General features: G+C 35.2%; 1 protein-coding gene across 4 annotated transcripts in view; it reads left to right on the top strand.

Moving 5' to 3' along the window:
• The window catches only part of RBBP6 (RB binding protein 6, ubiquitin ligase), a 31,565-nt gene extending 5,719 nt beyond the window's left edge, over nucleotides 1-25,846 (top strand). The window contains exons 3-20 of one of the 4 annotated variants that reach the window (XM_070568291.1): nucleotides 236-335; nucleotides 3,103-3,139; nucleotides 7,552-7,596; nucleotides 9,890-9,978; nucleotides 10,095-10,191; nucleotides 10,579-10,718; nucleotides 12,383-12,496; nucleotides 13,463-13,635; nucleotides 15,073-15,176; nucleotides 15,300-15,637; nucleotides 16,709-16,805; nucleotides 16,919-16,997; nucleotides 17,107-17,161; nucleotides 18,408-18,476; nucleotides 20,113-20,475; nucleotides 20,766-20,867; nucleotides 21,718-23,475; nucleotides 23,855-25,846. In XM_070568291.1, coding sequence (XP_070424392.1) covers nucleotides 236-335; nucleotides 3,103-3,139; nucleotides 7,552-7,596; nucleotides 9,890-9,978; nucleotides 10,095-10,191; nucleotides 10,579-10,718; nucleotides 12,383-12,496; nucleotides 13,463-13,635; nucleotides 15,073-15,176; nucleotides 15,300-15,637; nucleotides 16,709-16,805; nucleotides 16,919-16,997; nucleotides 17,107-17,161; nucleotides 18,408-18,476; nucleotides 20,113-20,475; nucleotides 20,766-20,867; nucleotides 21,718-23,475; nucleotides 23,855-25,427 — 5,333 coding nt within the window. In that variant the 3' untranslated portion in view covers nucleotides 25,428-25,846. The remainder of the gene's footprint in view (nucleotides 1-235; nucleotides 336-3,102; nucleotides 3,140-7,551; nucleotides 7,597-9,889; nucleotides 9,979-10,094; nucleotides 10,192-10,578; nucleotides 10,719-12,382; nucleotides 12,497-13,462; nucleotides 13,636-15,072; nucleotides 15,177-15,299; nucleotides 15,638-16,708; nucleotides 16,806-16,918; nucleotides 16,998-17,106; nucleotides 17,162-18,407; nucleotides 18,477-20,112; nucleotides 20,476-20,765; nucleotides 20,868-21,717; nucleotides 23,476-23,854) is intronic. The other 3 variants (XM_070568294.1, XM_070568292.1, XM_070568295.1) reach the window with 3 other exon arrangements.
• The last annotated feature ends 441 nt before the right edge of the window (nucleotides 25,847-26,287 follow it).

Here is a 26,287-nt window from a genome sequence, read left to right as displayed (position 1 = left end):
GCCAAGAACCTGCTGACACTCTTTGATGTCCTTTGAAGAGAGGCTCCTATGGCTTTGGATATTTGTTCTGAGAATATCAGTAATCTAGATGCCAGGAACATGTAGTTATTAAGGCTTTTTTATATTTAAGTTCATTTCTCATAAGATTTATGTTTGGTTGAAGTTTTCTAATTGAGGCCTGAGACTTACCCAAATCTCCAAATAGAAATTCAACTCTTTTTCTTTTTATTTACAGAATATACTGATGATAATGCTCTCATTCCTAAGAATTCGTCTGTAATTGTTAGAAGAATTCCTATTGGAGGTGTCAAATCTACAAGCAAGACATATGTTATGTAAGTATAAAGTCTCATGTATTTAACTTCTCAAAATAGACTTTTTTATACTTTGAGAAAGAACAAGTATATTTTAGAACTAAACTCATTTCTTTACCCTAATGAATATATCTTCTCAGTCCTTAAAACTATGAGGATGAGTTGGTTTGTTTTTTCCTGATTTCTTCCCCAAGTTAAGTTAACCTGTAATTAGGAGTAAGAGCTATTAGGAAGAATTTTTGCTCTATATAGGCAGTATTTACAAAGACAAGAAAATAATGTTCTTGAGGCTGGCCCGGTGGCACAGCGGTTAAGTGCACACGTTCCGCTTCACTAGCCCGCGGTTCGCCAATTCAGATCCCAGGTGCGGACATGGCACCGCTTGGCAAGCATGCTGTGGCAGGCATCCCACATATAAAGTAGAGGAAGATGGGCATGGATGTTAGCTCAGGGCCAGTCTTCCTCAGCAAAAAGAGGAGGATTGGCAGCATTGGCAGCAGATGTTAGCTCAGGGCTAATCTTTCTCCCAAAAAAAAAAAGAAACTGATGTTCAAATAAGTGAATAGATATATCTGTGCTCTTCTTTGGTTTTATTTGTCTACACACTTTCTTTTTTTTCCTGTTTTTTCACTATAAAAATGTGTGTGTCTTAAGAGATCTGTCCTAAATATTCTGACAGCATCAAGAATATTCAGTAGTGCTGACATTTGCTCCTCATCAATAAGGGGCTCTTTTTGAGAGGCTCTTAAGTTTGTAGGCTTTGTGGACACAAATGCTGGAATCAGGCTTAGGTTTGACTCTTTACTGCTTCACACCAGTTCTGTGACTTTGGCTAAGTTATCTAAAGTTTGTGCCTCAGATTCCTCGAAATAAAATAGGGATATGAGTACTTAACTCAAGAGAGTTGTAAGAATTAAACAGTGCCTGGCACATGGTAAATGCCTGTTATTGGGGTAAGAACAGAGCAATATCCTAGGACTAGTCTAGAGCTTAAGAAAATCACTAAAAAGGCAGGATTAAAACTTTATATCTTTATCTTTCTCTACTTTCTTGCAATGTTAATGGTTTTAGAATTATAATATGTGAAAAGAGTAACATCTTGGGCTGTTTAAAAAGGGTAGTGATTTCTACTTAGAAGTTAGGTAACCTTATTTGAAACAGTTTGGCAAATTCTGAGTTTGGTCATTGAGAAATTCTGGAATTTGCCAGTCCTAGGAAATGGAATGTGTTCTTGGAATTGAGGTAAAATAAAGTCATTTCTTGGAGCTTTGCCTCATGTGGGCAAGTATTCATTCTAAGATTATTTTCATTAGTTTGCTTTAAAGTTATATTCCATATCTTAATGTTTGGAGGTCCTTTTGTGTACTATTTTCTGTATAGTAACAACTTAAAAAGCTGAATTTTTTTTTTCTGTAAATACTAGTGAACTATGAGTTTGTAACTTAATATAATTTTAAGAAGTTATAAAGAATTAATTCTTAGAGTCTAGTGTGAAATTACGCTTAACCAAGTGTTTTTTTAAAGTAGCAAACATTCAGTTTCGTTAGATTTTGTGATGTTCAGAAACTCTTGGGGAGAGAACTATTTGAAGGACATGGCACAATAAGTTGCCTCTTAGACAGAATTGCATATGAAATCATTGTGTGTATGATTTCCTTGGTCATGTAAAATGCCTCTGAGTTTGTTGAGCAAATACTAGAAAATGAAAATTTCGTTTTTGTCTGAGGACTTCCAAATCGTGCACAAACTTAGAAACTCCTTTCAGATGGTGTCTAACATTTCTCCATAATGGGGATAGCATAAACTTAAAACTAAATGTTTAAAGGCTATATTTAGCAACTCAACTCCTGTCCCTTTTCCTGTGTGAACTTTTAAAGGAATTTCTGCCTGGGCTTATTTGTATTTACTTTTAAAAATAGATTTGTCTAATTCTCCATAATCATTTAACTCATTCTTTAAAATATTCTGTCAGACTATGTTGCATTTTTCTGGAAGTTAGAATTTTTGTTCAATCTTTGGTCCTTTTTTTTTTTTTTTTCCTTCTGAGGAAGATTAGCCCTGAACTAACATTTGTGCTAGTCTTCCCCTATTTGATACGTGGGTCGCCACCACAGCATGGCTGATGAGTGGTATAGGTCTGCGCCCAGAATCCAAGCCCATGAACCTGGGCTGCCAAAGCAGAGCACGCTGAACTTAACCACTATGTGGAACTTAACCACTACACCACAGGGTTAGGCCTGGTTACTGTTATTTGAGACTTTCAAAAATGTTTGAAGTAACTATCAGCCCACCTTTCTGAATTTGAAATTTAGTTTTTGGAGCACAGCAGTTTCTCAAAGATCCAAATTATAAACGTTAACAATAGTGGTATTGCTTGAAGAAAATCAGATGTGTAAAAATTTACATCTGTACCTATTTAAAAAACTGGGGAATAATAGAAATGTTCAAGTTATTAAATAACCACAAAATTTCTTAGCATAACAAAATCCTCATACTACCTTTCAGAAAATGTTTATTGTAAGTGGCAAGGTACATCTGTTCTAGAATTCCCCAATGTGGATTTTTTTTTTTAAAACTACAGATGCATCTTAAACTGTTCAAAGGTGGTAAAGATTAATCAAAGCAGTGTATTCATTGCTTCAGAAATTGGCTGTTTTTAAACCTTTGTATCAAAGGAAAATCGTGTTCCCAAAAATGTGTGATTGGAGATATGTATTAAGATATTTTAGTGCAAAAATTCATAAATAATTGCTCATAGGTAACTAATATTTTTGTTTTTCTTTTTTAGAAGTCGAACTGAACCAGTGATGGGAACTTCAAAAGCAGTATGTAAAAACACAATCTCACACTTTTTCTACACATTGCTTTTACCTTTATAATGTAGCAGTGAAGTAAATCATTTTAGAACTTACTATGCAACTGATCATAGTGCATATTGTAAATAAAATGTATTTTGATGACAGCTCAGTTGAATATGGATATATGTAGCATAATTTGCACACTTATTTTGTAGAAATGGGTAATTTGTGCCCCCAAAACCCTGTTTCCTATTAAATATAGCATTCTCCCTGTATGACACTGTGTTGTACAGTTAATGTATGATCCTTTTTAGATCGTGTAGGTTTTACACTAATGAACATGATAACATGTTCTACATCTGTCTGTCTATAGTTAGTATTTTGTATGTATGTACAGGCTGTTGTGTGCTTTTTGTTTCTTGCAATAAAAAAATGTTTGGAGTGTATATTTTGCCATTTTCACGTTGTATCACTTAGTTTTTGTTAGTTTTTTTTTTCTGCCTGATTGATGGCTTTCAAAAATGCATTAGCAACATGCAAAGCTTATACTAAAGTTTGATGCTTTCTTCAAGTTCAGACACATCATAGAAAGGAGGTTTCCAGAGACCATTGATGCAGCTTTATTATAGTTTTGCTTTGTTTGACAATTTTGAGCTCCTATTCTTTGTTTATATCCGTACTACACAGTGAAACCTGAAATTGGGCCCCCCATGAGTATATAAATGTCTCATTGATTTTATACAATTGAGTACGTTGTTTTCAAATTTTAATGCAAAATCTTTGACTTCTAGTCTGCTCAGTTGTCCAGATTAAAACATTTCCCTCTTTCTCATAAGACATTAAAATGCTGCATTAATTATAAGCTCATTGAAAGCTGTAGTTTATTGAAGGTAACTCCTTTTAACCCAGGGTAAGATCTTAATTTTTATTATCACAAATTAACTTTAATTATGACACCATTTTGACTTTGAGCTCTTAAGTAAAAGGTAGCGGCATTCCTAAGCTGTGGGGTGAAACATCTGTTTGAGAACACAGGTCTGTAGTAATTGGGTGCTGTAAACTCGGTGGTTCTCTAAACATTTTACTACTCAGGCTTGATTTGTACACAATACAAGATGTCTGAAATCTTCATTTAGAATTCAAGGGTATTGCTTGCTGTTTCACTTTATCCTTTTTAAATACTACTGATCTTTAATTGTGTATCAGGCATTTCACTAACCTTGGATCGTTGGATCTTAAACATGAAATCATAGAATATCTGAACTTTGGACTTGTTCTCTAAAGTATACGGCCTTTAGTTCTCATGGAACTAAATATAGTGATTCAAAGATCAAAACTCTTAGTGTTTCGGGGTTTTTTTCCCCTCTTTTGGGGTCTGTGGAGTTTTTTTAAGCATAATGCTGTAAAAACTGTCCAAGTTTCTGTTTTGCTGGTGATTGGTTTAAAACTGATTTTTATGTATCCAAATGCTAGCACAAATTAGATTGACTATCCTGGTGACTGTAGTAGTTAATGTAACACATTTTGTGTAAAGTACATTTTATATAGTATTTAAACTAATTCAGATGAAGTTTTATTTCTTGAAAACAATTATTTCCTTTTTGTTTATTAGCATGTGTATAAACACAAATCACATGTTCATAAATAAAGTTAACATTCTTTTAGCCTTGTGTGTTCCCTGGCATGTCTGTATTACACTTATAAGAAGCAGTTTGGTTTACACTTAATTAGGTTTCTCTTTTCTTTCTTTTTTTTTTACTACTTTAAAAATGACTTTAATTTTTAGGTAGAATTATCTGAAATCGAGACATTAGATAATTTAATATCCCCATCATTTATTTGCTTGGGGTACATTTGCTGACATTTAGGATGGAGAGAGAAAGTATTCATCAAGCATAGTAGTACCCGTCTTAGGAGACTTCAGAATCACTTGTATTGTACACATTCACAAAACCAAAGTAAGACGGAGTTGCTAAACCAGATTTTTAAAGTTCCAAATAGTAAAAGTAAATGTGTGTACATTTTTGGTAACTGAAGCCAACTCCAATCAAGGATGGCTGTTTCCGTCTGTATTCCTCAGCTTTGTTTTATTTAGTCATCCTTCCATGTTGGGACTCCAAAGCTGGATGTTCTTCCTATTAACTAAACATCAGAATTACATTTTGTAGGATCCTTGAATTTCAAGCAACTATAGTTGGCATAAAAGATTTCAGATTCTTGCTCCCAGAACCAAGACCACAAATTAGATGTGCGGAGCTGTGTTGATTTTAAGATGTCTACGGTGTGCATCTTAGAGATGCAGTTTTTTTGAAGACTACTTTCTTTTTTAACATGGCAGGGTTTTTTTATCGTTAGTATCTGAGAGTTACTATATTTATTGATGTTTAGTACGTATAAATTCCTCATCATTTTTAAACCATTCCTTGTCAGCATTTTTTGCTTATTTCTTAGTACCTGGTACGTTGGTATATGTAGAAAACAATTGGATGCCTTTGTAAATTTGTGATAAATTTGACCTCCTTGTGGATTATAAGGTATTTAGGTGCTATAGTGATTATTTGGTTGAAAAAGTGATTTAGATGCCGTTGCATATCTGAAACCACTTTCAACTCAATAAATATATGATAATAGTAACAACTTGACAGAAAGCTAAAAAGAAAGGACAAGAAAGCCCAGCATAAGAACAAAAAGACAATTATATTTTAAGTGTTAGCAGTGGGAAGAACCAAAAATGCTAGTTTTATAGTTCCAGTGATGAGAAAGTTAATATAACTGATTGCTTTCTTTATAAGGAAGTGATCAGTATTCATATTCTAGATAGTAATGGTCTATTTCTGAAGGCTATTAATTTGTTCTATTGGTTAGAAACATAGATTATGATTGAGAGCAATTTGTTCAGTTCGTGGTGCTTAACTCCTGGTTGATGTAAAATGTAACCCTCTTGAAAATAGATTGAATAGGTCAGAATTAATTCTGAATAAAAATAGGATATTTATGGGGGTTTTTTGGTTTATTTTTTTAATTACCCCTTGAGATTAGTTCTTTAAGGAAAGAATATTTCAAAGCTGGGCAAGAGTGAGAAGCCATTGGTGGATTATATGGAACATAGGGTTACTCTACAGTCCCTCAATGTGGGGCTAAGAACCTTTTGTTTAAATGTGCCTCCCAGTAATAAGATCCGTCAAACTAACTTTTAAAACCCAAAGATCGTTATAGGGTTTATTTTAAATTTCGCCGACATTTGTATTTACGTTTATTGAATTCCTACTGTGATGGGCATTGCCAGTTACGTTTCTGTTGTTGCTCTTAAGTCGTGCTGCTTTTATTTTAATATTATTAGTTCTTTGGAATACTTGAAAAATACCTGATGAAGACTCACTTCTTTGGGTTTTTTTTTTTTGATCCAGATATCTGTCTTTCCATTTTAAACAAGAGTTCTGACCAGTAATGCATGAGAAATTCATAACGCTGAAAAGCAAACCACCTGCTACATGGGAAGCTAATAATGTTTTCATTTTGGTACACTTGTAGGGAAATTATATCTTTAGAGTTACATGCTAAAGATATATGTGTGTGTGTATACTTAATATATATATATACTCATACATGTACACTTTTTAAAAACTGATAGTAAAATAATTTCGGGATGAAATAATGAAAAATTTTAAAATGTCTCGTGAAAATACATTTTTTTAAGGCCCTCTTGTATCCTTCATATATAATACTTGCTCCGTTTGATTAAATTAGCTTTCTTTTCTCTACATATTAAAGTCCATCATCATACATGACAGCCGTTGGCCCTTGCCCCAGGTTACTTTTTGTGTCTCCATTTTGGGCTTAACATCTTTGCCCTGATACAGTTGCGGTTTCTTTGGCAAGAAGCTGTTGTTGTTCTATGTACGGGAGAATAAACATACTGAGACTGAGAAGCACATGCTCAAAAAAAGAGAAAAATAGCAATTATGTGGGAGCTGTTTTGTTAAAGCAATTATCTGAGCCTTTAAAGAGCTGCATGGTTTTACAATGTTGTATAATGGCGTTCCAGGCAAGTTAGAAGGATTTCTTATTCTTTGTTCTAGTGTACGTTGTTTTGAGCATTATCCAATTGAGACCATTGACAGACGCAGGACTCTAATTTAGTAGTATTTAGTCACCACTCTGAGCAGATTTCCTATTCGATAGACTTTTCTTTACCCCATTTTTTCATTGTAATTGAGTCCTCCTCAACTGTTAGCCTTTATTACTGTATGTGAAATAGGTAGAGAAGGATAAAGTAGGGTGAGCTGCACTTTCAGCTTTAAAATAGAAAATAACATTCTTTAGAAAATTTCTAAGAAAATGCCCAATATTTGAACATTAAGTGGCAGTAGGGACTAAATGATCACTTCCAGATGTTTTCAGTGTGGAACTTGAATGTGTGTTTAATTTTTTGTGAACAGATTGATGACTCTTCTGCGTCTATTTCTCTGGCCCAGCTTACAAAGGTATATATATATATTCTTGAAAATATAAATCTTTTTCTAACATTTTTTTAATGTGCAACAGTTATTTTAAGAGGGGTTGGGGGAGGAGCTATTTTGCAGAAACAATGTACATATTTTTTACTATCCTGTAAAGAGTAGTTGCCATTTTGAGAAGATAGGGGGCGTATTTTGTCAGCCTCACCATAATGTTGGAGTGTTCATCTTCAAGACAGAAGAAACACATGAAGCTACACTTACTCGTTTTTTTCCCTCAAACATTTTGTTTAATTATACATTGGAAAACTAACAAAGTTCTGGAGGAATTCCCTGGTTTTGGCTGTAAATTATGTGGACTGACTTTAAGCAGCCAAAATAGAAGCTTTCCTTTATATGGACGATTGTGTGGTTATTTCTTGAATATTTGAATTGATCCCTTGAAGGTCAACATTTTAAATGTGATACAATTGTTTCTTTATGCTATAGACTTGTAGTCTGTCTGCATTAGGAGAAGTTTTAAACAACCTAATTTGTTTGAACACAGACTACATGAATTGTGTAAATGTATAAAGCTGTTTGCAGGAATATACCAGTGTGTATGTTTGGCAGAGGGGCAAATTGTTACCTCCTGAAATCATTGTATATGCCATGTTTGCTCTAAGATTGCTTGCATTTTCTGCTCAACAATGTGTACCTTTTGTTTGGGAAAGCACTAGTGATGGATTACTTTATAAAACAATAGATTTAGCTTGCAAATCTTGTCTTAAAAAAGTAAAAGGCAAATATTGCAGAATGGGCAGATTTTTTCTTTTTTCTTTTTCCTCCTTCTCCCCAAAATCCCCCAGTTCACAGTTGTATATTTTAGTTGTGAGTTCTTCTAGTTGTGGAACATGGGACGTTGCCTCAGCATGGCTTGCTGAGCGATGCCAGGTCCACACCCAGGATCCGAACCTTTGAAACCCTGGACCGCCAAAGCAGAGCACGTGAACTTAACCACTCAGCCACGGGGCTGGCCCCCAGGATAGGCAGATTTTTGAGGGCAAACAAGGAAGTTTTCTAGTTTTCCAAAAATCCTTTTTTCCATACTATCAGAAATATAAAACCAAATTTAGCAACCAAGATTGAGTAGATAAGTTTTCCATTAGTGCTGTCCCTATCTTGTCCTTGGCTTTGTTACAGGTTGTGTCCCTTTCCCCTAGAATGTATCTCAAAAAATGTCCTAGTAACAAATATAGCTTTTTAAGCTCCTCTTCTGAGAAAACTAAACATTAAAATTGATGATTCTAAAACATAAAATGAGCTAAAACCATCCTCATAATTTTCTAATGCAAAGTGATTTAGCCTAGAGTTAACATCTTTAGTGGTTTATAGTTCACTATGTCAATTCTTATGTACTGTAAGGACCATATATGAGTTTGGTCTATTCCTACCATTGTTTCTTTGTGGGAAACAGTTGGGGAGTTTTGGAGGTTTGGGGGATTTTTTTTTTTTTTTTTACTATTTGTAAGTTGATGTTTGGGTTCAAACAAATTAGTTGTTCAACATCTGTAAACCAGTTTTCTGTAAATGTGCCATTGTTCAAAGCTCTGTTAATGTTAAGCATTCTCTGTATATAAAATTACAATAAACTGTTAAAACTGGTTGCTTGTTTTGTGGATGAATGTAAAGATAAAACCCAATGAATGGCTGATATGAGTGCTAGATGCTTGAAAATTCAAATTATTAGGATTCACTCCCTTAGACCCTGCTTATATCTAGACTATTGTATATAATACCTTAAAGATGAAGGTCATAAAGCTTTGGAGAGTTGGATGAAAAATTATCAACTCTCAATGCATGTGCTTTACACTTAATTTGAAACTGACACCACTACGTAAAGAGCCTTCTGGCCTTTAATATCTGTGCATAATGTGTTTAATGTTTTATCCCCAACCCTACCTCCAATTTGTAAGTATAAATTATAGTCATCATGCTGTGACACTTGAATTATTTTTAAGGTTTAAAAACATCAAGTGTTTCTTTCCTTACTTAATCTCAGTTTTTAACTCTTAGAGGAGGAGTATGCAAAACTTAATGTAAGGTACAAACAGGGTCTAAGGTTTGAGTGCCCACAGAAGCACTTTCTTCAGTCCCACAGACACTCAAACATCATGTAATGACCTAAGGAACTCCCAGTGCCTCTTCTAAGTTATACATGTAAATACTGTTCTTATGTAAGATTAGATACTGCTCTTTACAGGATGAGCGGTGTTGTCTTTGGCTGTGTGGTCTTAAATGTGTTTCTAATGTGTGTGTCAAATAATTACCTGTTAAACAGACTGCCAATCTGGCTGAAGCCAATGCTTCTGAAGAAGATAAAATTAAAGCAATGATGTCGCAATCTGGCCATGAATACGACCCAATCAAGTAAGTCCATAAATACTTTACACCAATAGGTACCTTGGGGGGGGGTTCCCTCCCCCCCAGTCAAAAGCATTATTTGTTCAAGTCTTTGTGTACATGTAATTTTTTTTCTCTTGCAGTTACATGAAGAAACCTCTAGGTCCACCGCCTCCATCTTATACCTGTTTTCGTTGTGGTAAACCTGGCCATTATATTAAGAATTGCCCAACAAATGGGGTAAGTGCAAAGTGCAAAGTATACCTTATTTTTCTTACAGTTACTTCTTAGCCATCTTATTTTTCTTGGTAAATACTGCCTTCTCTATTAGAATGGCAAGTGAGCACAGCCCTTGGAGCCAAATTGCTAGGCTTCAGAGCCTGGCTCTGCCAGTTAATAGCAGAGTGAACTTGGGCAAGTTACTTGATTTCTCCAAGCCTGTTACTTGTTCTCTGTGAAAGAGAGATAATAATAGTACTTAACTCACATGGCTGTTGTGAGGATTAAATGAGATCATATGTGTAAAGCACTACAAGTAGTATAGGCAGTAAGCACTGCGTGTTAGCTAACATTAAATAAAAGTAACTGCTTTCTATCTTCCTCTTCTCTCCTTTCCCTTCCAAATAGGATAAGAATTTTGAATCTGGTCCTAGAATTAAAAAGAGCACTGGAATTCCCAGAAGTTTTATGATGGAAGTGAAAGATCCTAACATGAAAGGTGCAATGCTTACCAACACTGGAAAATACGCAATACCAACTATAGATGCGTAAGTATTCAAATTAGGTACGACCTGTGGAGACTACAGTCAGTCCAGGTTATAGTGTTTTATTTAATCTTGGGCTTGTATCTTGGCTACTAGGATTCCTTGTGAACATTGTATACCAAGACTATTAGTCTCCACGTGCTGCATTTCTGTGTTAAAAATGAGGCTGCAGTCTGCTCCATTTAAAGCAAATTTAAAATGGATTTGGGGATTTTTGTTATCACCTAGTGCCACTTCCCTTGTAGTCTTCTAATTTTTTCTTTTTCTGTCATTCCCTGCTTTCTTCCTCATTCACGTACATACTCTCACATAATGTTATATGCTATTTGCATTTTTTAAGTGAACAAGACAAATATCTTAATCATTTTGAGAAACAAGAGGCTTAAGAATAAAAGTTCTGCAAGATGTCAAGGCATTTAAGTGCCAAGAATAAATGAATACTGAGGTATCTTGAATAAGTTTAGATATACTGTGTGAGTCTTAAGAATCTAAAGTATGGTTTATTTTGTAAACCGTTAGTTCAGATCAGCTATAGTTATGCAAGCTATAGCTTAATGCTTATTTATAATGTATTTTCAGATTTTAATTTATGAGTTTGTTTTTTAATTAAGTGGATAGACATGAAAACCTAGTGGCATAGTTCAACTAGATAACTTCCAGTTTTATCTGCTCTTACTAATATATTTAATTACCTTTCTGAATACCATCAACAGTTGTGAACTCACAGTATACCACACAATATTGTGTTCCTTTGGACTGTGGTTCTCTAACTTTATTGTTTATAAGAATCTCTTGCAAGAGTATGTTCAGTGGTCTGGGTCCCCTGCTCCCATTTTTTGATTTAGAGCTTATGTGATAGGACTCTGATTCTGCATTTTTAACAAGACCTCCGGAAGATTATGAGGTTAGGGGATCCTCAGGACATAACCTTGAGAAACATCAATTTAGAGAATAGATGTCCATATTCTCAATGACAAAAAAATCATATATAAGAACACAGTTTTCCTCAGCTTCATGCTGTATTGTTGAAATGTCACGTAGTGAGCAGATGAGGACAATGAAAATGGCTGTGTTACGGAATGATATTGAAGAGATCTAGTGTTTTGGGGTGTGGACTTTAGTAGATACAGTGTTTTATTTTCAGATAACAATTAATGTTTCCTAAACTCCTAACCCTGTTCACTTTCTCAACTTCACCCCCATCTGTTTTTTATCAGTCACCATCCTGTTTTTGTGGTTCATCTTAGATAGTCTTTTGTTATACTGTTTCTAATTCAGACATTTCATACATGCTTCCAAACAACTTTAGGTTGAAATTGATGATTTTTACGGACACAATTTAAGAGCAGACCGCTTCATCATCATATAATATAAAAATGTATGGAAGTAAAAGTATTTAAATAGAAATTTGTGTTGGAAAAGTTAACATCAGCTGTGAACCCTAACTAGTAATTAACTTCATTGCTTTTGAATGCTGAAATACAAAAGCCCATTTGTGCCAAACACTCAGCAAATACTGGGGAAAATGGGAGCCCAAATATTTTAAATGAAACTTTCACCCTCTCCACTAACACCACTGATAAGCAACTCAGACTCTTCTTCTGTTTCTTTTTCTATCCTCTGTTCTCCTCTTTTTTTTTTTTTTTTCTTTTCTCTCTTTTGGGCAGTGGGAGACTCCTCTTTCACAAATTGGGAACAATGGGGCATAAGCAAATTGATACTTATTTCTGGAATCGTGGTGATGTCTATGGAGCAACTGCAACACAAATAACACACCTAAGGTACCCTCCTCTGTCCAGCTGAGAGTCTTCCATTTTCAGCCTTGAGCTAGACACACCCTGTTCCTAAAGGAAATAGAAAGGATTTCCCTAGGAATTCCTGTTTACAAATTTGCCTGATTACAGAGAAGGTGGGAGTGTTGGAAGCACTGGTGATGAGTCTGAGAATAGCATATTTTTGCTTTTTGATTTTTAATATATTTAATATCCAACATTTCTACAAAGTGCATTTCCACAAAAAATGGACCCAAAATGTCTAATGAGATGTTACTTTATATTTTTGTAACACAGATTCTAATCATTTAAGTCATTAATATTTCTTAATTGACTATAAATAGATTAATCTCTCTTTTAAAATACTAATTATAAGTAGATCACTGGATTTGAAGTCTAATTCTGGCTATTAATTATTTGCGTGGTTGGTGACATATTTCTCTAGAACTATCTGCCTTAATAGTGTAGTATCAGTACCAATTTTAGTTTCCCATGTTATGGCATTCACTCTAGTACCTTCACAGATTTTGGGAACTGTTAGACTGTGAATGGGAAATATTCCCCCCTCATCCCCAAAAAACATAGTAAGGTAGAGAATATTGTGATTTGGGTGTTGTGATATCTAAGTTCAAATTCCTGCCACTTAAGTGTAACTTTGTGGGACTGAATGTGTGGCACTGAACTTGACCTCTTTGGCCCTCAGTTCTTAGAGTTATGGATTCTAAGATCCTTTTAGCCTCTTTTATAGCATTTCTTTGTTTCTTTTGTTACACTTATTGAGGATTTTGTTTTATGTCCTGTTTCGGGGGAGGATGTTCATAATAACTACCTTGTTCTGGAAGGTATTACACTTATATAAACTAATTTGGCATTTTACTGAATTATAAGTTCTCATTACGGTATAGTAGAAAACAAATGTCTTGGAGATACTTTGCCTTCTTAACAATGTTAAAATACTAAAACTTTCTTTTACAGAGAAGCATATGCAATTGGGAAGAAAGAAAAACCACCTTTCTTACCAGAGGAACCATCGTCGTCTTCAGAAGAAGATGATCCTATCCCAGATGAATTGTTGTGTCTCATCTGCAAAGATATTATGACTGATGCCGTTGTCATTCCCTGCTGTGGAAACAGTTATTGTGATGAATGTAAGAAATATATTGAACTTTTGAAGATATATATTTTATTTTAATTTGTGTATTTATTAATGCTGAGGAAGATTTGTCCTGAGCTAACATCCACTGCCAATCTTCCTCCCTTTTTGTATGTGGGCCTCCACCACAGCATGGCCATTAACAGATAAATGGTGTAGGTCCATGCCTGGGAACCAAACCTGGGCTGCTGAAGCAGAGCACACCAGACTTAACCACTAGACCACCAGGGCTGGCCAGACCACATATATTTTAGAATGTGTGTATTTACTTGGAAAGGCTCTTAGTGACATTGTTTGTTTTATAATAAAATATGAAATGTAGGTAATTGATAACTTTATCAATGAGCATTTAATAGCAATAACTATTTTTGTTGCTACACTTTTTTTTAAACAACAGCCTCTTTGTCCTTTTAAATGTTAGAATTGACCACCTTCTGTACGTTCATTGGGGTGACTGCACTGAGGTTTTATAAAATGTAGAACTTTTGTTTCCTGTATGTTTTAAATGATACAAAAAATTTTAAAAACCTTTCGGTCCTCACATATTCTGAAAGTATTTTTAAATGGTACCTAAATCCCTTTCCTGGATTGTGAAAAATAGCTTATTCTGTAATTCCTAAATGTAATGAGAACTGTTCTCTGTAAACATTTGCCATGTGATTACTTGTGGCTTTTTTTCCTAATTATTTATATTGCCACTTGGTTTTTTTCTGCCACTTACCTAAATTTATCCCTTTTTACTTAGATTACAGTGGAATCATCTGAAAATTTCACTGCTCAATCCCGCTCTGACCTTTTCATTCCTAAACATAGTTTTGGAGTCTAAGTCTTTATTTTGGGGTTTCTTCAGTGAAGACCAGAGTCAAGAAGAGATCACTTAAGACCTTGGTTTAACAAACCATTTCTTATTACTGGGTTTTTACTGCACTGAAGTATAATCAGTGAATCTGTAATTGAGTGTTATTCTTACCTACTGTGTTATGTCTCTGATTTCCTTAGCTGAATAATGCTTCCGTTTTTTTCATGCCTTTTTCTTATGATGCTTTTTTTTAAAACCCTGTTAGCTGTATAGAGTTTCTCTCTCTTTCTAGACTGTCTCTTATTTCTGGTTTTGTTTTGTTTTGTTTCCTTTAATATTCCAACTGCTAGCTACGTGAAGAAAATAGTATCTGGGAAAGAGTGATTTTTTCTCCCAATTTACATGGTGGTTTTAAATTATATCCATAACTTCTTAAGGTAGAGACGTTAGGGAAGAGTGTTATCGGCGAGAGATTTTACTTTTAAGTTTCTTAATCTAAGAATAGAAATAATTAGTGATAAGTGTTTTAAAAACAGTAATGTAAGTGAACAGATGTGAGCTATCTTTTTAATTCATTCCCTAAACACTGAGTTTTCACGATGCTTTTATTAATATTTAAAATTTTATACATAGGTATAAGAACAGCACTCTTGGAATCAGATGAACATACATGTCCAACATGTCATCAAAATGATGTCTCTCCTGATGCTTTAATCGCCAATAAATTCTTACGACAGGTAGCTATCTTTGTATCCCTTTTATGGAAAAAAGTCCTTGTGATCTTTTAATTGATTTAACTGTACTTCTGTAAATAAAATACTATATTACATTTTCTGCTTTTTTATGTTTGGTGTCTGTAGGCTGTTAATAATTTCAAAAATGAAACTGGTTACACAAAAAGACTACGAAAACAGTTACCCCCACCACCACCCCCAATACCACCTCCAAGACCACTCATTCAGCGGAACCTACAACCTCTGATGAGATCTCCAATATCAAGACAACAGGATCCTCTGATGATTCCAGTGACATCTTCCTCAACTCACCCAGCTCCTCCTTTATCTTCATTAACTTCTACTCAGTCTGCCTTGGCCCCTCCTGGGCCTGGAAATCCATCTTCTACCCCAGCTCCTGTACCTGATATAACTGCAACAGTCTCCATATCAGTCCACTCCGAAAAATCAGATGGACCTTTCCGGTAAGTATATATTTCTCTTGGTTAGGAAACAAGTAAGGTGATTGATGTAGTTTTTTATTATAGTCTGTTCAACAGTCATTTTAGTGACCTGCAATATGTATCATCCTTGTGGACTGCTGTGCTCAGTAAGCTGGGTGACTTGAAAAAAATGACTTAGTCTTATTGGAGGAACAGGCAAATGAAGGAGATTCATTTGCCAAATGGTTAAGCATCCCAAGGTCGAAAACTATACAAGTTGCCGACAAACCCCTGTTAATGAATTATATACTATAACAGCTCTGCAGTTCAGAGGAGGAAGAGTTTGCTTGTGGTCATAATGATGATATTGGAAAAGAGCAGATTTGAGCAGAATTAAGAACAATTTGGACAGATGGAGAAGAGGGGATAAAACATGGGTAGAGGTAGAGAGGACAGGAATAATAATTGTTTGGGAGCATAATTATGTAGGAGAGTAGTGAAAACTCACTTAAATCCTACTACTTCAGAAATGAAAGGGACCTTTTACCGTGAAATCCAGTGGCTCATAAATTCCTAAACAAATCAACCAGCTTTTGAAAGATAGATGCCAGGGGTCTGTTCCAAATGTACTGAAGCAAAATCTTTAGGGTTAGGACCTTCACGCGTATGTTTAAGAAATCTCACTGATTAATTTGTTTGATTAATGGCGGCAATAATGCTCGGAGAGTTCATTAGCTTATCCAAGATTACCCCTTTGATTTAGTGGTAGGGCTGGAAGTAGAATTTACTCTTAGTCTTGTCTTTTTTTTGTCCCACACTTTGATTTTCTTCTTTTTTTGAACTTTACTCTTCTCACAACTGAACCAATTTCTATCGTATTTGTGGTAGATAGTACTTCTTAGATAGGTTTCTTCTTACTTTTCACTGAAATATGAAGAACTCTCTAAAAGTCCATCCTCTCTCACTTTCCTCAAAAGTTTTCATCATCATCATTGATTTAATTCACCTTAATGCAGGTGATGGATAAGCAGAGTTAGTAACAAGATGTAATTTTTACTCTTAATCCTCTATTTCTTATGACTTTAATGCGTTGTCAATTACATTGTTTTCTAGGGATTCTGATAATAAATTATTGCCAGCTGCAGCCCTTGCATCAGAACATTCAAAGGGAACCTCTTCAATTGCAATTACTGCTCTTATGGAAGAGAAGGTAAGTTTTGCTGACTTGTAAATTTGGAGATTTCTTTTATAGTAGAGTTTTTGGCGTTTTAATTTCTTTTAACTTTCTTAAACTATTCTTTTTGTTCTTGTTTTTTCCTCAAGGGTTACCAGGTGCCTGTACTTGGAACCCCTTCTTTGCTTGGGCAGTCATTATTGCATGGACAATTGATCCCTACAACTGGTGAGTAAAATCATTTTTGTTTGCACTTTTTTTCTTTTATAAAATAGTTTTAACTTTATTTAATGTGGAATTTTATGTTTTCTTACTGTTTTTGTTTTTTGTTTCTAAGGTCCAGTAAGAATAAATACGGCTCGTCCAGGTGGTGGTCGACCAGGTTGGGAACAGTAAGTATATGTTCAAAGTAATCTTAAGATGTTTGCTTTCAAACTAGATAATGGGAATTAGAAACACTAGGCAAACACTAGGTAGTGTGTTGCTGAATGTTTTTTTATTGTAAACCCCTCTTTTATATGCCATATTAACATAGTTTTTATGTAAAAGTCACAAATTTAAGATTATATGAACATTTTCTAAAAGAATGAGTGATTTTTTTCTAAAATAGTAAAATGTAAAATTTTGTAAATTCTTTTTACATTTGTGTCTTAACAAATGGTGATCTTGACAGGATCTCAGCTAATGAATAGATAAGAATTACTTGAAAGTTTATTTTAAATACTGAACTACTTATTATTCCTAATATATTAAACTTTTTCCTGTCCTTAATTTGGATGTTCACAATTTGATTTGAGTAAATAAACATGTATTGAGATTAAAGTCTACCAAACACAAAATTTCTCATTTTGAAGAGTGTATTAATGAAATTTTATTGTATATTATAATCTATAGGGTATGATTTTCTGCCCCAAAATACAGAGAAGTTTGATCTTCTCTATAGGATGTTTCATGGCATTAAAAACAGTAGATTTATTGATTTATTATCTTTCTGTTTATATAATCTTTACTGTTTATATAATGCATATAAATAGGCTTATATAATTATATAAACTGGCTTCTATTCTAAAACTTTGATGTTTTTGTTTGAAAGATAAACCAAATTTCTTATTGAAAAAGTGTGTTAATGAAAGACTAGCAGAATATGTCAGAAAGAACACAGGATTTGGAAACAGGTAGACCTGGGTTTGAATACCAGCTCCTCTATTTGCTAGCTACCTGAGAGTGGGCACGTGGTTTTCCTTCTCAGCCTCCATTTCCTAATCTGTCAAATTGGAATGGTGCTACCTGCCTCACATGTAGAAGGCCTTCATAGTGCCCTGCAGATGAAAGGGCTCTTTTCCTTTTCCAGAACAGTCAGTTCACAGAGTAACTTAACAGAATGCTAATTAAAACATATTACAGAAAATAATCTATATTGAGGTTTAGTTATTGTTACAATACAGTTAATCAGAAAAAATAACTCCTTTTAAGTAAATGTAATGCTTGCTCATATCTCCTCTATCTGGAACAAGTTTCAGAATTAGGATCAGGGAGTTGGGAGAAGTTTTCAGAATGGTGAAAATAGGTGTCTTAAAGTCTGCACACTAAAAGGTCATGTATTATACTCAAGCCTGTTTTACCTTTCTTTCCACACAGTTCCAACAAGCTTGGATATCTTGTTTCTCCACCACAGCAAATTAGAAGAGGAGAGAGGAGCTGCTACAGGTAGGCTTGCTAAAAATTTTGCAAAACAGTAATCTGATGACACACTGAAAAATATAACACAGCAGATTAAAAATTAAAATACAGCAGTGGTGGGGCCGATCATTTAGTTTATGCTTATCTCACTTAGGTCCTTGGTAGTTGCCCTTAAGAGGCCTAGAAAACGATAGATAACGTTTAGTATTTTAAATAATGGTTTTTAAGGCTGCATCTTTAATATTCCTTCCCAGTGACTACTTTCTCCCTGTCAGTACACAGCAGGATATATTGGCTTACACTGACTCTTGAAGGCAGAAGGAAGTGATTAAGGCCCAGACAATATTTAAGGTGTTGGTTTAAAATGAAAGTTAACCAGCTCGGCTCCCAAGTGTAAAGAATTGCATTTATTTCTCTTCTAGACTCAATTCTCCCAATTTTCTCTGACCTTCTCTTTTTCAAAAGAAGAGACGAGATTGTTAGGGTCTCTTGCTCTGGACAGACACAAGCCATGTTAATCTAAGAAGTAAGCCATAGGTCTTGCTATGTAGGTTATCCTTGCCATCAGAATGAAGGGGCCAGCCTGCAAATTAACTTTTGTTATATCGAGAATATTAAGGGTATCTTCTAGTGCTCCACTGAGAATTGCTAAGCTTATGAAAGTTAGTTACTACTTTGTTATTAGATCATGTGTTAGTAGAAGATAATATTTACTAATTCAGGCTTTCTGAAAAGAGGCTTAAAATCTAAACCCCTCTACTGCTGTTTTTTATTAGTTACCTATAATTTAAAGAACCTTTAGCTTAAAAGAAATAAGCCCACTCTTTCAAAGAAGCCATTATTTCTTTGATTAGGCACAACTCAGAAACTTTGGCCAGTTTTGTTATATTTATGTAACGCTTTGAGAGAAACCATTGAGATTCTCAATCGTTAATTACAAATGTTAAAACTAGTATTTATAGGGGCTGGCCCCGTGGCCAAGTGGTTAAGTTCACGTGCTCTGCTTCAGCAGCCCTGAGTTTCACTGGTTCAGATCCTGGGCACGGACATAACACCGCTCATCAGGCCACACTGAGGTGGTTTCCCACATGCCACAACTAGAAGGACCCACAACTAAAAATACAACTATGTACTGGGGGGCTTTGGGGAAAAAGAAGGAAAAATAAAATCTTTAAAACCAAAAACAAAAACCTAGTATTTATTCTACTTTGAAGGATCTTTACTGACTTTCTCCCTCAGAAAGGAGATTACAGGCAGTGGTTTTTCTTCATCTAAACTTTTGGTCTCAGAACGCATTTTGGGAAGAAGTAAGTCACAGAGGCATTAACCTGTCAGTTCCTTTAATCACCAGATTCGGAAGTAGTAGATAACTGTGGAATGATAGTAAGTCTGAACTTCACAAAAGAAAACTTTAAAATATGGCATCTCCATATTTGAAAGGCCCTGTAAACATATCATCCCAGTCCCTAAGAGGCCTTAAAAATTAGTTTTGTTTTGGAGTTACTTTTACATATAAATTTCATGTGTTCTTATACTTATTTGAATAATTGATGTTATTCTGCTGTTTGTAAGTTTGAAAATAGTTATGGATAGAAAAGCCAAGCTTACTTGTCTCAGATGATTTTAGTTTGAAGGAATAATATCTTGGAATTTATTTCTCCAGAAGTATAAACCGTGGACGGCACCACAGCGAAAGATCACAGAGAACTCAAGGCCCATCACTACCAGCAACTCCAGTTTTTGTACCTGTCCCACCCCCTCCTTTGTATCCGCCTCCTCCCCATACACTTCCTCTCCCTCCAGGTGTTCCTCCACCACAGTTTTCTCCCCAGTTTCCTCCTGGCCAGCCACCACCTGCTGGGTATAGTGTCCCTCCTCCAGGGTTTCCTCCAGCTCCGGCCAATTTATCAACATCTTGGGTATCATCAGGAGTGCAGACAGCTCATTCAAATACCATCCCAACAACACAAGCACCACCTTTGTCCAGGGAAGAATTCTATAGAGAGCAACGGCGACTAAAAGAAGAGTAAGTGTTTTAATTTGAAATTACTGTACACTTTCATTTTCTGATGTAACATTAAATAGGTGTCTTTGGAAACGTTTTTCACTGTTTCCAGTTAGTAAAAGAAAAACCACCTAAAAATTAAACCAAAGCCATACAAGCAGCTTCCTGAGGGATTCCTAGTTATTTGTAGTTTTAAAGTGGAAAACTAAATGGCAATTTCATTCATTTCATTCATGATCTAATTACATTTGTCTTGTTAGTTTTCTTAAATGGTTTTTGTTAACTTTCACTCTTTAACTTTATTTTACTAGGGAAAAGAAAAAGTCCAAGCTAGATGAGTTTACAAATGATTTTGCTAAGGAATTGATGGAATACAAAAAGATTCAAAAGGAGCGTAGGCGCTCATTTTCCAGGTTAGTGTTTTGCAAGCCTTCACAACAGAATTACAAACGGGACTTTGAATATCCAGGGATTAGCTATGGATATAAATAACATTGCACTTACGGAATTTTCTGATTCGGTCTAGGTTTATAGAACTGGAGACGTAGCTTATTTCCCAGTATCTGTTTATTGAAATAATATCTCAATGTAAATTCTATTGTAGAATTAGCAGTTATGGGGATTAAATTGCCCTTGTCCCTCCAAGTTATTTATAATGTGAAATAATTGGGAAATGTTTCTGGCAGGAAAGAAGTAGGAGAATAGCCAAAGAACATTTCTGAGGACCATTTTACCCAAGGCTACAGCTTCTTGCTGGAACATTAACCTGTGTAATTATGAAGTAGTAGTAGAATACAAATTACTTTATTGATAGAAAAGCTAAATTATAAAAATTCCCTGGAAGTTTGTTTAAAAGACTTATTTTTTCAGCTTACACTTGAAATGTGGTTCCTTTTAAAGCTAGATAATGGCCAATATAGAAGAAAAAAAAATACTCCTACTTAAATAATCAGATAGGAAGTAAAATTTAAATTTAATTGGCATTTCGTTTAATGTTAAGTTAATTAGCTCATATAACTCACGGTACATTAATGCACTTCACTCTGATTGTTAAGATTTCCGTTTTGTTTTGTGAGAAGTGATTCCTCTGATCTCTGTGTACTTTATTCCATCCCAATAGAGGTCACTGTGCCTCTTTAATCATCTAAGATGAAGCTTGATATAAAGAAGTAACCGTGAGGAGAGAAAGATAGAATCTGAGAGTTTGTATTTTCTTTTATATATATTTCTCAAATATCAACTATTGTTTTGTTTTGTTTTTAGGTCTAAATCTCCCTATAGTGGTTCATCATATTCAAGAAGTTCATACACCTATTCTAAATCAAGATCTGGTTCAACACGTTCACGTTCTTATTCTCGATCATTTAGCCGCTCACACTCTCGCTCCTATTCACGATCACCTCCGTACCCCAGAAGAGGCAGAGGCAAGAGTCGAAATTACCGTTCACGGTCTAGATCTCATGGATATCATCGATCTAGGTCAAGGTCACCCCCATATAGACGATATCATTCACGGTCAAGATCTCCTCAAGCATTTAGGGGGCAGTCTCCCAGTAAACGTACTGTACCTCAAGGGGAAACAGAACGTGAATATTTCAATAGATACAGAGAAGTTCCACCACCTTATGACATGAAAGCTTATTATGGGAGGAGTGTTGACTTTAGAGACCCATTTGAAAAAGAGCGTTACCGAGAATGGGAGAGAAAATACAGAGAGTGGTATGAAAAATATTACAAAGGTCTTGCTGCTGGAGCACAGCCTAGACCATCAGCAAATAGAGAGAACTTTTCTCCAGAGCGATTTTTACCACTTAATATCAGGAATTCTCCCTTCACAAGAGGCCGCAGAGAAGATTATTCTGGTGGACAAAGTCATAGAAGTCGAAACATAGGCAGCAGCTATCCAGAAAAGCTTTCAACAAGAGACAGTCACAATCAGAAGGATAACACAAAGTCAAAAGAGAAGGAGAGTGAAAATGCTCCAGGAGATGGTAAAGGAAATAAACATAAGAAACATAGAAAAAGAAGAAAAGGGGAAGAAAGTGAAGGCTTTCTGAACCCAGAGTTGTTAGAAACTTCTAGGAAATCCAGAGAACCCACAAGTGGTGAAGAAAATAAAACAGACTCATTGTTTGTTCTCCCAAGTAGAGATGATGCTACACCTGTTAGAGATGAACCGATGGATGCAGAATCCATCACTTTTAAATCAGTGTCTGAAAAAGACAAGAGAGAGAAAGATAAACCAAAAGCAAAAGGTGACAAGACCAAACGGAAAAATGATGGATCTGCTGTATCCAAAAAAGAAAATGTTGTAAAACCTGCTAAAGGACCCCCAGAAAAACTAGATGGAGAGCGTGAAAAATCTCCTCGATCTGAACCTCCGCTTAAAAAAGCCAAAGAGGAGACTCCAAAGACTGACAACGCTAAATCATCATCTTCCTCTCAAAAAGACGAAAAGGTCATTGGTACCCCCAGAAAAGCTCACTCAAAGTCAGCAAAAGAACACCAAGAGACAAAACCAGTCAAAGAGGAAAAAGTGAAGAAGGACTATTCCAAAGACATCAAATCAGAAAAGCCAACTAGTAAGGAAGAAAAGGCCAAGAAGCCCAATGAGAAAAGTAAGCCACTCGATAGCAAAGGAGAAAAAAGAAAACGAAAAACTGAAGAAAAAGGTGTAGATAAAGATTTTGAGTCATCTTCAATGAAAATCTCTAAACTAGAAGTAACTGAAATGGTGAAACCATCACCAAAGCGCAAAATGGAACCTGATATTGAAAAGATGGATAGGACCCCTGAGAAAGACAAAATTTCGTCATCAACTGCCCCAGCCAAAAAAATCAAGCTCAACAGAGAAACTGGTAAAAAAATTGGAAGTACAGAAAATATATCTAGTACAAAAGAACCCTCTGAAAAATTGGAGTCAACATCTAGCAAAGTGAAACAAGAAAAAGTCAAAGGAAAGGTCAGACGAAAAGTAACTGGAACTGAAGGATCCAGCTCAACTCTTGTGGATTATACCAGGTATCTGGTTATGGGGGGTGGTGGATGTGGATGTTTGTTTTGGGAAAGAATTTCCTTTAATTTTATCCATGCTTGCACTTTTTATTAAAGTGGAATATGTTTAATTAAGAATGTACTGATGTTGGGGGTTAGGCTGGTTTACTCTTAATCTTTAAAGAAAGGAATTGTTAAAGATAAGGTTGAAAGTAGATTTTGGGAGTGAACCACATTTGTTTTTATGCAGTCATTTACTTAAATCATTTATATCTCTATTGGAGCAGAATAATTGTCTTTTCAAAGTTAAAGGGACGTTTATCATGTTTAAGGTAGCCTTTTTATATTTATTGGTTTAATATTAGTAAATTTTTCATTAATTAGAAATATTTTAATTCTTTTTTAGTACGAGCTCTACTGGAGGCAGTCCTGTGCGGAAATCTGAGGAAAAAACAGATACAAAGCGAACTGTCATTAAAACTATGGAAGAATATAATAATGACAATACAGCTCCTGCTGAAGATGTTATCATTATGATTCAGGTTCCTCAATCCAAATGGGATAAAGATGACTTTGAATCTGAAGAAGAAGATGTTAAATCCACACAACCTATAGCAAGTGTAGGAAAACCCACCAGTGTTATAAAAAATGTTAGCACTAAACCGTCAAATACTGTCAAGTATACTGAAAAAGAAAGTGAGCCGTCAGAGAAAATTCAGAAACTCACCAAGGAAGTGAGTCATGAAATTATACAGCATGAGGTCAAAAGTTCAAAAAACTCTGCATCTAGTGAAAAAGGGAAAACCAAAGATCGAGATCATTCAGTGTTGGAAAAGGAAAACCCTGAAAAGAGGAAGAACAGCACTCAGCCAGAGAAAGATACTAACTTGGACCGTCTGAATGAACAAGGAAATTTTAAAAGTCTGTCTCAATCTTCCAAAGAGACCAGAACTTCAGATAAGCATGAGTCCACTCGAGCTTCCTCAAATAAAGACTTCACTCCCAATAGAGACAAAAAAACCGACTATGACAACAGAGAGTATTCAAGTTCCAAACGTAGAGATGAAAGGAATGAATTAACAAGAAGAAAAGACTCTCCTCCTCGGAGTAAAGATTCTACATCTGGACAGAAAAGTAAGCCAAGGGAGGAGAGAGATTTGCCTAAAAAAGGAGCAGGAGATTCCAAAAAAAGTAATTCTAGTCCTTCAAGAGACAAAAAACCACCGCATGATCACAAAGCTACTTATGAGACTAAACGCTCAAGTGAAGAGACAAAACCTGTAGATAAAAATCCTTGTAAGGATCGTGAGAAACATATATTAGAAGCAAGGAACAATAAAGAGTCAAGTGGCAATAAATTACTTTATATACTTAACCCACCAGATCCACAGATTGAAAAAGAGCAAGTTGCTGGACAAATTGACAAGAATGCTATCAAGCCTAAACCCCAGTTAAGTCACTCCTCTCGACTTTCTTCTGATTTGACTAGAGAAACTGATGAAGCTGCTTTTGAACCAGACTATAATGAAAGTGACAGTGAAAGCAATGTATCTGTAAAAGAGGAAGAAACTTCAGGAAAAATTTCTAAGGAACTGAAAGATAAAGTAATGGAAAAACCAAAAGAGAGCCTGGATACTGCAGCAGTCAGTCAAATAGGCGTGAACAGGAGCCAGAGTCAAAGTAGTCCCAGTGTTAGCCCAAGTAGAAGCCATAGCCCTTCTGGAAGCCAAACCCGAAGCCACAGTAGCAGTGCCAGCTCTGCAGAAAGTCAGGACAGCAAGAAGAAGAAGAAGAAGAAGGAAAAGAAAAAACACAAGAAACATAAAAAACATAAGAAGCATAAGAAGCATGCAGGCACTGAAGCAGAATTGGAAAAAAGCCAAAAACACAAACACAAGAAAAAGAAGTCAAAGAAGAGCAAAGATAAAGAAAAAGAGAAGGAGAAAGATGACCAAAAAGTGAAATCTGTCACCGTGTAGAAGGACAGATTTTAAAAAATTGACTTAATTACTAAGTCATCTGTATTAAATTTTGTTATAATGTAAAGAGATTGAAGCCTTGTAAATAGTGATATGGGAGACCCTGTGCTGCACTTAAAATATTGCTGCTTGATTATTTGATTTTTACATCAGAGCTTTATAACACGAACTTTTGTACAGAATTGTGAGTTGTGACCATGTAACATGAGAGGTTTTGCTAGGGCCTATTATTTTTAACCACCATTAATTAGTTGGGGTGGAGTTTACTGTACTGTGAAATTTTCACATTTGAATTTTTTTAATTGCCTGGCAAAAGCTGATATCAGTTCTAAAATATCAGCAGAATGATTTGCTGAATTCATTACAACCCCGTTATGTCACTTTTTGATTACAATAAAAGTTTTCAGTAAACTTTCAAATGTTGAATATTTGCATTATTTGAAGAAAATAGTGTCATATTTCTTCCCCTTTCTATTTCTCTATTTAAAATATCCTTTGAGCCTTTAATATAAGCTGAACCCAATATACCAAATTCTAAAGTAAACATGGACGATATACTTTGTCAGTGGGCTGGTAGTAGGTGGCCAGAAATGAGAAATCAGGATTAATTGGAGATCTGCTTGAATAAATCTAGAAGGGTCTTGAATACAGCAATTAGAAATTTGAACTTGAATTTCATAGATGAGGAATTATGGTTTGTTTATGGCCATGTGTTTTTCTTGAAACCCTGACAAATGAATATCAAATTCTTTGATAAAGTGGCAGCTGAAGAACACACACCAGTGAGCATCTGTGGCCTACCCAGTCTGTGCTCAGATGACAGAAGCAAGCAGTAATAGGTCCAGGAGCACTGGGTAAGA

Source organism: Equus przewalskii, chromosome 12, assembly GCF_037783145.1.
Source record: "Equus przewalskii isolate Varuska chromosome 12, EquPr2, whole genome shotgun sequence".
NCBI lineage: Eukaryota > Metazoa > Chordata > Mammalia > Perissodactyla > Equidae > Equus > Equus przewalskii.
Note: the sequence above shows the minus strand (reverse complement) of the source record. Positions and strands in the feature narration are given on the sequence as shown.